Source organism: Diabrotica undecimpunctata, chromosome 6 (assembly GCF_040954645.1).
Source record: "Diabrotica undecimpunctata isolate CICGRU chromosome 6, icDiaUnde3, whole genome shotgun sequence".
Lineage (NCBI taxonomy): Eukaryota > Metazoa > Arthropoda > Insecta > Coleoptera > Chrysomelidae > Diabrotica > Diabrotica undecimpunctata.
In genome coordinates, this window is record NC_092808.1 from 140519747 (window position 1) to 140532208 (window position 12462).

At 37.2% G+C, this 12462-nt stretch overlaps 1 protein-coding gene across 1 annotated transcript in view; it reads left to right on the top strand.

Annotated features, from left to right (window-relative positions):
- The window catches only part of LOC140444647 (alpha-2B adrenergic receptor-like), a 110380-nt gene that overhangs the window by 49371 nt on the left and 48547 nt on the right, over positions 1-12462 (top strand). The window contains exon 5 of the mRNA XM_072536409.1: positions 1076-1085. Within this exon, the coding sequence (XP_072392510.1) occupies positions 1076-1085 (10 nt within the window). The remainder of the gene's footprint in view (positions 1-1075; positions 1086-12462) is intronic.

Consider the following 12462-nt stretch of genomic DNA (forward strand, 5'->3'; position numbering starts at 1 on the left):
TGGTGGGATCGTGTATGATATCATTCATCGCTGAGGTATTGAGTACTAGGCTATTCTCGTAGTTTAGAGTAAAGCCTTTGATTTTAGTTACCTCTTTGCCCTTGGATGTTTTGTAGTAATAACTTTTTGGTCCAGTAGCCTGCCATTCTACAATATAATCATCTGACCCAAGCTCATCGCTCCAATCGCCCAACATTTCACCTGTTTCGACAGTGTTTAGGCCATCATCAATATAAACAACGGAGTCTGTGTCGAAATAAGCTACGGCCTCTCCTAACCTATCAATCATATCGTACAGTCTCAGACGAGCGTTACTTGTCGTAAATAAAGCCACAAAAATATTTGTAGATGTGGGGTCTTCTACAAATACGTCCTTGTAATCATATGAGACTTGGGCTATATGATCGTTAACAAATATCACATTAGTTATGTTAATCTTATCATCCATCAAGAGCTCATACCATCTTTTGAGGTCCACAACATACTCTGTCTGTTTCATATTCATTCTTTGCCCAAACTTGCCCCATAGACTATTCAAGCATAGTTTAGCGACTGCTCGTTTACCAAGATTTGGAGATATCTTCTCCAAGTCTAAGTCTATGTCCATTTGTTCTTTTACAACCCGAGCGTATTCTTCGTTTGAGGCATATGTATGTGGACTAGTTTCTAATTTTATTTTCATAAAATCTTTGACATAGCCCTTAAATAAATCCGTCGAAGTTTGTTCAAAATTCCACACCTCGTACACTTTCAACATTTTATACCCCTTTTCTAGGGCTTTATTGATCTCTAGAGTCGTCCACGTACCTTTTAATGCGCGTTCTGAGTCATCATGATCACAATGTTCGCAATCTTCCAAGGCGCATTGATTACACAAAGGAAACATTAATTTGTCAGTTTTGACAGGTAGGACTGGGTGATATAAGTTGGTAGGTGGTAGTATTTGACAATGTACTAGGCCAAACCATGAGGGGTCGTATGATTCAGGCGCATGTATTTTAACAGGGTGGCCAATGGGGTAGCGGTCATAATACTGTACAGTAGGGTAAAGCGATACAATATCTATATATCTAAGCTTTTTACCAGTCACATTTAGTTTTATGGCGTTTGTTCGTCCTCCAAAGAATGCTTCACGAGGCTTTAAGGATTCAACAATTTGAGGGCTCGGTGCATTTTTACATTCTTTTGATTTTAACCAGTCACATTCCCACATTTCTACTAGTTTGTAACCAGCTTCTTTTATTTGTGCGGTTCTCCTCAGTGTTCGTTCGTACAAGTCGCTCATTGACTCATTGTTGACATGATTAATTGTGTTGGGTGCAAAACACTCGGGGTGGCCATGCCAGAAACAACCGTGGTACTGGTACACAGTATTTGTACAGGCATCATAACCATCCACTTTTGCACCACAGATCGTAATTTCGCCTCCATTAAGAGCATGTTGTACGTCTGGAAACTGACTGAGCCACTTTATGGATGCTTCACTGTACGTATCCTTAAGATCCTGTTTTACAATCCCAATAGTATTTGTTTGCAGATATTTGGACCTATATATAGCCATACAAACACTAGCAATGGTCAGATATTGGAACGGGTCTATGTTAGCGATCCCCAAAAATTCTTTACGAAACTCTAGACACCCTCTTCGTAGAATATCTACATCTGAATCGCAGTAGGTATGTAGCTCCCTCTGAAAATTAAATTCGTCGTTTTTATGGTCCTCATACCATTCGAGGAAAGCTGTACGATGCTTCTCTTTCATGGTATTGGGACCATAATATTTAGAGCTTGGTAAAGTCCCAACATATTGTTGGTTCTCAGGCACATTAAAGAAATGTGGAAAATAACCCTTCTTCAGCTCTGCCAATCCAAACGTTTTGGGGAATTCTGCCAGAGGACTGCTCACGAAATTCGAACTATCAATTATTTTTAATTTAATAGCAGGTACTTCTAGCAGCATCAGTTTTGACCCGTTGTAGATGGTGTACGGTTTTATCGTGTTTTCTACACAGTATTTCAAAATAAAATACGAGTCGTAACTTTTCCCGTTGTGAGCTACTGCTGTATAACCCCTGTGTTTCTCAGAAATTAACCATTTACAGAACTCATCGTTGTCCTTGAAAACAAATTTATTACCATTAAAATCGTGGGCTATCACCAAGTTCGGTATGTGTATACCTGTGTCTTGCATTGCTTCGTAATCGAAAAATAAATATTTTTCTGTATATGTGCAACGATTTATGGGTGTGTTAGAGAGGCCGTTGCATTGACATGGATATTTACATGTAACAGTTGTTTTATAATGCTTCCGACAACCCATATTTTCTTCATTACTACGATTATTACATACACACGGTACTTCGCAAATTCCTCCTTTGGAGGGTTTTTTCATCATATAGCAATGATGCGTAGCTATCTCTACGAATGTGTTACAATTCCTGCACATCGAGTAGCCACACACATGCTCGTTGGCTCTTTTACATACTTTATTGCACTTTTCACATTTAAATACTTCTTTGCACATTGCTTCGTGATTATGCAGGCATTCAACATTAAAGCAGAAGCGGTTACATAATTCGCAAAGGATCTTTGTGTGCGTCGACAAGTCGTGTTCTGGCTGCTTGCAGATTGTACACAGAGGTGCTTTCTTGCACTTGTGCTTGCTTTGATAAGGTGTATCGCACTTTGTACAGTAAAAATGTGTGCCGTACAACCCTTTCAAACTGTTGATTACATCGAAGTGGTTACCGTTTTTATATAGATAAATTTTGTTTGTTTTTTCGGGACCCTCGTATATGATTGTGTTGAAATTTTCAGCGCAGATGATCTTAATTTGCACATTCAACAGTTCTTCGGTCTTCTTAAAATCATCCAAAGTAAAGCCGTCGACATAGCAGCCACCCAATAGACCACAAAGTTTTTCCGCCAAAACAGTCTGTAATGTTCGGCCATCACGTATGCTCTGAGTATCCCTTTTGATCAATTTGTGACCCAAAATCTCGTTTGTGATGTATGTAAGAGCCGTTACGATTGCTCTAGCCCCACAAAGATTATCAGTATTAACAATCCGTGTAATGCTCTTTTTGGTTCGACGATCCTCTGACAAATTTATCATTCTACGACGACCGCTACCCCTAGGCATCTTGAAAATTTGAATATCGAATTTCGTGTCACCCAAAAGAACAGTATCGTTAGATGTTAATATGTTTTCAACTTGTTGTAATAAATTATCCATATTGTCTTCTGTGGTCACTTTTGTCGATATAGGGTGATTGAACTTGTCATTTAAAGCCACAATACGGATTTTATCCCCTTTTTTGTAGCCACCCTGTTTCTTTGCATCATTCAGCGCATCCTCCAACAGAGCTTTCAAGTTCTCTTCGCCGCGGCTAGGAGAACCCCCTGTATGCTGCTCGCAAGAGAGCTGAAAACTATGTAGGTACGCACAAAATGTAGTTATGAATCTACGCGCTAAAACCTTCAATGACCAATTTTGAACCATTTCGAAAATTATCAAAATTAGAAATTTAAAAATCAAAAAACTTTACAATTTTTCAAAAAAACTAAAAATTCAAAATGTAATATCTATTTTTCAAAAAAAAAATGCACACTTACTGTAAAGGCTGATAAGAGCAAGAGCTGATAAGAGAGAGAGCACGTCTTAACGCCAGGGCTGACTGATAAGAAATGAGAGTAAATCATCTTTTGCGGGCCTTTTATACGTTTTCACCCTAGGTCACGTGACACTCTATGATAAGGAAAAGGGTAATACTGTTTGAGAAAAACAGGGGTGTTTATTTTCAATTTTACATAAAAACAGCTGTATAAAGTATTTAAAACATATCAGTTAGTCTTTTTACGAAATCCCGGTTGTAAATTATCTATATTTTCGAGTTGCGGCTTACACGCTATCATATTGTGATAAAGCAATTAAAACCGAGTTTATTCAAATAATAAAAGTATGTACATTTATAATTAATTATTAGAACAAAACAAAAGCTATTTTGCCAAAAACGACGATCATTTTTCCATAAAATGATAATAAAATTTAGGGCGTTGTCCCGCTTTGGGAGAACTCGTAACACTTTGGCTAGGATATTTGTGCGAAATTAACAAGATCTTACCTGTCGACGAGAATTACGTCATCGCTACTTTTAGGCAAAGATAGAGCCGTGTGCAAAACATACACATCTAAGGTGTTGTCTTGTTGTTTTTATCAAGGTATGCCAAAACGATTAAGATAGATGATGTCATCAATATTTTTAGATAATGATGTGTAGCGGTGAATTGTTAGATAATAAAAAGGCATGTTAAATCCCAATATTATTTTATTTGTTAAATTAATACATATTACATGTTATTCTTGAAGGAAGGCGTCGGTTAGTGAGATGATGAATTCTGAAGTATTCCGTTTCCTTAGTAACCGCTAGGTGGAGACAATTAATGAATAAGCTCTAGATAGCGCAATTCACTTATTATTTCTTCTGCTTCTTTTCCATTTAGAGCATCGCTTTTCGAAAGAATTTTGAGGCCTTCTACAAGCGTATTCGGATCGTTATTTTCGTTATAGAGGGTCCATATTTTGTTCAATTCCTCGTACAGCTGTCCCCTTTCAGAACTTGGTCTCTGATTTGTTTTTGACTCGTTTTCTGGTGTGCTGCTTTCCAAATACTGCTTTGTTGTTTTCCCTTCAATGTTTTTATTTGAACTTTTCGTTACCCGTCCCATGCTTTTAGTTGATAAACAATGTCTTGACGAGGGTTTTCTTCTTCTTCTTTCTTTCTCAACATACATGGGTTTGATAATTTTCTTGAATTTTTCTGGGAACGCTTGATGTCTCAAATATCCTCGGGAATCTCGATGAATACCTGTGACTTCTAATATTTTTTTATAGTTAATGCAATCGTTTGGCGTAAAGTCTTGTGGTTTCTTGTAAAATATTAAATTATATAATCCATTAGTAGCTTTATACTGATTATTGTTAACCCATATATGTTTAGGAGTAAATTTTATCTCCTTATCGCCCATTACCCATTTATTAGTTATCCAAACATACTGTGGCCCATAACTTCGGTCGATATCTGTCGAATGATGCCAATATTTTTGAAGGTGTTCGGATCTCTCTTCATCCTTCTGCTGTGTATTATTTTGATGGTCGCTAGTGTCTTCATGCTTCTCCGATTGATGTATAGTTTTTTGATAATTGTCGCTAGTGTCTTCATGTTTATCCAGCTGATGTGTAGTTTTCAGATAATTGTTTATTTCTGTAAGAGGTTCAGTTGTTAAAATTGTTTCGAGATGTTCTTGTTGATCACTCTGCATTCTTTTGAGAGCTTTGTACTTTGTTCCAATAATTTTAGCAAGCTGCTTAATACGTTGTTCTCTGTTCAACATCCTACGACTGAATGTCGATTCTGAAGTTAACAGCTCTATTTATAACCGTTGACTAGACGCTAACTTGACGCTGACTCGACGCTGACTTGACGCTGACTTGCCGCTGACGTGACGCTGACTTGACGCTGACATGATGCCGTACGTAGCATTTGTGTCTGAGTATATGATGATTCGACACTGAGTCAACGCTAACATGACACTAATGCTACGTACGGCATCATGTCAGCGTCAAGTCAGCGTCACGTCAGCGGCAAGTCAGCGTCAAGTCAGCGTCGAGTCAGCGTCAAGTTAGCGTCTAGTCAACGGTTATAAATAGAGCTGTTAACTTCAGAATCGACATTCAGTCGTAGGATGTTGAACAGAGAACAACGTATTAAGCAGCTTGCTAAAATTATTGGAACAAAGTACAAAGCTCTCAAAAGAATGCAGAGTGATCAACAAGAACATCTCGAAACAATTTTAACAACTGAACCTCTTACAGAAATAAACAATTATCTGAAAACTACACATCAGCTGGATAAACATGAAGACACTAGCGACAATTATCAAAAAACTATACATCAATCGGAGAAGCATGAAGACACTAGCGACCATCAAAATAATACACAGCAGAAGGATGAAGAGAGATCCGAACACCTTCAAAAATATTGGCATCATTCGACAGATATCGACCGAAGTTATGGGCCACAGTATGTTTGGATAACTAATAAATGGGTAATGGGCGATAAGGAGATAAAATTTACTCCTAAACATATATGGGTTAACAATAATCAGTATAAAGCTACTAATGGATTATATAATTTAATATTTTACAAGAAACCACAAGACTTTACGCCAAACGATTGCATTAACTATAAAAAAATATTAGAAGTCACAGGTATTCATCGAGATTCCCGAGGATATTTGAGACATCAAGCGTTCCCAGAAAAATTCAAGAAAATTATCAAACCCATGTATGTTGAGAAAGAAAGAAGAAGAAGAAAACCCTCGTCAAGACATTGTTTATCAACTAAAAGCATGGGACGGGTAACGAAAAGTTCAAATAAAAACATTGAAGGGAAAACAACAAAGCAGTATTTGGAAAGCAGCACACCAGAAAACGAGTCAAAAACAAATCAGAGACCAAGTTCTGAAAGGGGACAGCTGTACGAGGAATTGAACAAAATATGGACCCTCTATAACGAAAATAACGATCCGAATACGCTTGTAGAAGGCCTCAAAATTCTTTCGAAAAGCGATGCTCTAAATGGAAAAGAAGCAGAAGAAATAATAAGTGAATTGCGCTATCTAGAGCTTATTCATTAATTGTCTCCACCTAGCGGTTACTAAGGAAACGGAATACTTCAGAATTCATCATCTCACTAACCGACGCCTTCCTTCAAGAATAACATGTAATATGTATTAATTTAACAAATAAAATAATATTGGGATTTAACATGCCTTTTTATTATCTAACAATTCACCGCTACACATCATTATCTAAAAATATTGATGACATCATCTATCTTAATCGTTTTGGCATACCTTGATAAAAACAACAAGACAACACCTTAGATGTGTATGTTTTGCACACGGCTCTATCTTTGCCTAAAAGTAGCGATGACGTAATTCTCGTCGACAGGTAAGATCTTGTTAATTTCGCACAAATATCCTAGCCAAAGTGTTACGAGTTCTCCCAAAGCGGGACAACGCCCTAAATTTTATTATCATTTTATGGAAAAATGATCGTCGTTTTTGGCAAAATAGCTTTTGTTTTGTTCTAATAATTAATTATAAATGTACATACTTTTATTATTTGAATAAACTCGGTTTTAATTGCTTTATCACAATATGATAGCGTGTAAGCCGCAACTCGAAAATATAGATAATTTACAACCGGGATTTCGTAAAAAGACTAACTGATATGTTTTAAATACTTTATACAGCTGTTTTTATGTAAAATTGAAAATAAACACCCCTGTTTTTCTCAAACAGTATTACCCTTTTCCTTATCATAGAGTGTCACGTGACCTAGGGTGAAAACGTATAAAAGGCCCGCAAAAGATGATTTACTCTCATTTCTTATCAGTCAGCCCTGGCGTTAAGACGTGCTCTCTCTCTTATCAGCTCTTGCTCTTATCAGCCTTTACAGTAAGTGTGCATTTTTTTTTGAAAAATAGATATTACATTTTGAATTTTTAGTTTTTTTGAAAAATTGTAAAGTTTTTTGATTTTTAAATTTCTAATTTTGATAATTTTCGAAATGGTTCAAAATTGGTCATTGAAGGTTTTAGCGCGTAGATTCATAACTACATTTTGTGCGTACCTACATAGTTTTCAGCTCTCTTGCGAGCAGCATACAGGGGGTTCTCCTAGCCGCGGCGAAGAGAACTTGAAAGCTCTGTTGGAGGATGCGCTGAATGATGCAAAGAAACAGGGTGGCTACAAAAAAGGGGATAAAATCCGTATTGTGGCTTTAAATGACAAGTTCAATCACCCTATATCGACAAAAGTGACCACAGAAGACAATATGGATAATTTATTACAACAAGTTGAAAACATATTAACATCTAACGATACTGTTCTTTTGGGTGACACGAAATTCGATATTCAAATTTTCAAGATGCCTAGGGGTAGCGGTCGTCGTAGAATGATAAATTTGTCAGAGGATCGTCGAACCAAAAAGAGCATTACACGGATTGTTAATACTGATAATCTTTGTGGGGCTAGAGCAATCGTAACGGCTCTTACATACATCACAAACGAGATTTTGGGTCACAAATTGATCAAAAGGGATACTCAGAGCATACGTGATGGCCGAACATTACAGACTGTTTTGGCGGAAAAACTTTGTGGTCTATTGGGTGGCTGCTATGTCGACGGCTTTACTTTGGATGATTTTAAGAAGACCGAAGAACTGTTGAATGTGCAAATTAAGATCATCTGCGCTGAAAATTTCAACACAATCATATACGAGGGTCCCGAAAAAACAAACAAAATTTATCTATATAAAAACGGTAACCACTTCGATGTAATCAACAGTTTGAAAGGGTTGTACGGCACACATTTTTACTGTACAAAGTGCGATACACCTTATCAAAGCAAGCACAAGTGCAAGAAAGCACCTCTGTGTACAATCTGCAAGCAGCCAGAACACGACTTGTCGACGCACACAAAGATCCTTTGCGAATTATGTAACCGCTTCTGCTTTAATGTTGAATGCCTGCATAATCACGAAGCAATGTGCAAAGAAGTATTTAAATGTGAAAAGTGCAATAAAGTATGTAAAAGAGCCAACGAGCATGTGTGTGGCTACTCGATGTGCAGGAATTGTAACACATTCGTAGAGATAGCTACGCATCATTGCTATATGATGAAAAAACCCTCCAAAGGAGGAATTTGCGAAGTACCGTGTGTATGTAATAATCGTAGTAATGAAGAAAATATGGGTTGTCGGAAGCATTATAAAACAACTGTTACATGTAAATATCCATGTCAATGCAACGGCCTCTCTAACACACCCATAAATCGTTGCACATATACAGAAAAATATTTATTTTTCGATTACGAAGCAATGCAAGACACAGGTATACACATACCGAACTTGGTGATAGCCCACGATTTTAATGGTAATAAATTTGTTTTCAAGGACAACGATGAGTTCTGTAAATGGTTAATTTCTGAGAAACACAGGGGTTATACAGCAGTAGCTCACAACGGGAAAAGTTACGACTCGTATTTTATTTTGAAATACTGTGTAGAAAACACGATAAAACCGTACACCATCTACAACGGGTCAAAACTGATGCTGCTAGAAGTACCTGCTATTAAATTAAAAATAATTGATAGTTCGAATTTCGTGAGCGGTCCTCTGGCAGAATTCCCCAAAACTTTTGGATTGGCAGAGCTGAAGAAGGGTTATTTTCCACATTTCTTTAATGTGCCTGAGAACCAACAATATGTTGGGACTTTACCAAGCTCTAAATATTATGGTCCCAATACCATGAAAGAGAAGCATCGTACAGCTTTCCTCGAATGGTATGAGGACCATAAAAACGACGAATTTAATTTTCAGAGGGAGCTACATACCTACTGCGATTCAGATGTAGATATTCTACGAAGAGGGTGTCTAGAGTTTCGTAAAGAATTTTTGGGGATCGCTAACATAGACCCGTTCCAATATCTGACCATTGCTAGTGTTTGTATGGCTATATATAGGTCCAAATATCTGCAAACAAATACTATTGGGATTGTAAAACAGGATCTTAAGGATACGTACAGTGAAGCATCCATAAAGTGGCTCAGTCAGTTTCCAGACGTACAACATGCTCTTAATGGAGGCGAAATTACGATCTGTGGTGCAAAAGTGGATGGTTATGATGCCTGTACAAATACTGTGTACCAGTACCACGGTTGTTTCTGGCATGGCCACCCCGAGTGTTTTGCACCCAACACAATTAATCATGTCAACAATGAGTCAATGAGCGACTTGTACGAACGAACACTGAGGAGAACCGCACAAATAAAAGAAGCTGGTTACAAACTAGTAGAAATGTGGGAATGTGACTGGTTAAAATCAAAAGAATGTAAAAATGCACCGAGCCCTCAAATTGTTGAATCCTTAAAGCCTCGTGAAGCATTCTTTGGAGGACGAACAAACGCCATAAAACTAAATGTGACTGGTAAAAAGCTTAGATATATAGATATTGTATCGCTTTACCCTACTGTACAGTATTATGACCGCTACCCCATTGGCCACCCTGTTAAAATACATGCACCTGAATCATACGACCCCTCATGGTTTGGCCTAGTACATTGTCAAATACTACCACCTACCAACTTATATCACCCAGTCCTACCTGTCAAAACTGACAAATTAATGTTTCCTTTGTGTAATCAATGCGCCTTGGAAGATTGCGAACATTGTGATCATGATGACTCAGAACGCGCATTAAAAGGTACGTGGACGACTCTAGAGATCAATAAAGCCCTAGAAAAGGGGTATAAAATGTTGAAAGTGTACGAGGTGTGGAATTTTGAACAAACTTCGACGGATTTATTTAAGGGCTATGTCAAAGATTTTATGAAAATAAAATTAGAAACTAGTCCACATACATATGCCTCAAACGAAGAATACGCTCGGGTTGTAAAAGAACAAATGGACATAGACTTAGACTTGGAGAAGATATCTCCAAATCTTGGTAAACGAGCAGTCGCTAAACTATGCTTGAATAGTCTATGGGGCAAGTTTGGGCAAAGAATGAATATGAAACAGACAGAGTATGTTGTGGACCTCAAAAGATGGTATGAGCTCTTGATGGATGATAAGATTAACATAACTAATGTGATATTTGTTAACGATCATATAGCCCAAGTCTCATATGATTACAAGGACGTATTTGTAGAAGACCCCACATCTACAAATATTTTTGTGGCTTTATTTACGACAAGTAACGCTCGTCTGAGACTGTACGATATGATTGATAGGTTAGGAGAGGCCGTAGCTTATTTCGACACCGACTCCGTTGTTTATATTGATGATGGCCTAAACACTGTCGAAACAGGTGAAATGTTGGGCGATTGGAGCGATGAGCTTGGGTCAGATGATTATATTGTAGAATGGCAGGCTACTGGACCAAAAAGTTATTACTACAAAACAGTCGAGGGCAAAGAGGTGACTAAAATCAAAGGCTTTACTCTAAACTACGAGAATAGCCTAGTACTCAATACCTCAGCGATGAATGATATCATACACGATCCCACCAAACAAATCAAGCTCACATATGACCAAATATGCCGCGATGTCCACACTAAAGACATAGTAACGCAAAAAAGGGTATCGAAGACATTCAAGATGGACTACAAAAAACGAAAAATTGTACATAATGATGAGTGTATGGATACCCTGCCTCTAGGCTACAAGGCCTCTTAGATTGCTGTTAATAGTGTGTCACATGTCAAAATCTCTTCATTCACAGTTGAACACTCATAGAGTACACACGTATCAAAATGTGGTCTGTAAATATTATAAATCAACGAGAAATTAAAAAATTCAATGCTCATCAGTGCACTTTCCAACTATGCTGTGAAAACTATGTAGGTGGAAAAAAGCAAATTGGCTACAAAAAGGGTGACAGAATCCGTATTGTGGCTTTAAATGACAATTTCAATCATCCTATTTCGACAACAACTAGTGCAGATGTCAATATGGCTAAAATGTTAGAACAAATTAAAAATGTAGCCAGTTCCAATGCTTACATACAACTTAAAGACACTAAATTCGACATTCAAATCTTAAAAATGCCTCGTTAATTACTTTTTTTTTATGTAATATGATTTGTTTTGAAAATTATCATTAAATTTAAAAACATCGGTAATATTAAAAATTTCAGAATGTTATCTTATTTTCAATGTTAAAAAATGCTATCTACCATTTTTAAAAAATATTTAAGAGCTACTGTACTTTTTTGCATAGGTTATATTTTGACAACATCCATGCTTTGTTTACGAAGAATATCTACATATTTAAGTGTAAAAACCTTTTAGCTTTAATCCCTGATCACCTTCCCAAGAGTCAGTACTATTTAGTCAGTGGTAGACTACCCCAAAGTAGTAGCCGTTGAACTAAGTCTGACCACACCTCTGTATAATAAAAATCTTAAAAGATGCTCAGATAAATCACCAAAAGATATCTGTTATGAGTCACTGGCTACTTAATGAACCGGTCTGGTTAACTCCGGAGCTATGTGTTTGTTAGCTGCCTGATACCCAAAAGATACTCTGCACAGATCACTAAAAGATATTTACTGGGCCTTACCTTGAACTAGCCCTGACCACACCTCTGTATAATAAAAAATCTTAAAAGATGCTCAGATAAATCACCAAAAGATATCTGCTATGAGTCACTGGCTACTTAATGAACCGGTCTGGTTAACTCCGGAGCTATGTGTTCGTTAGCTGCCTGATACCCAAAAGATACTCTGCACAGATCACTAAAAGATATTTACTGGGCCTTACACTACTTATATGTGATTTCTACATAAGCAAAGCATGGATGGGCCCAAATACCGTAGGCCTGTCTTATGTCTT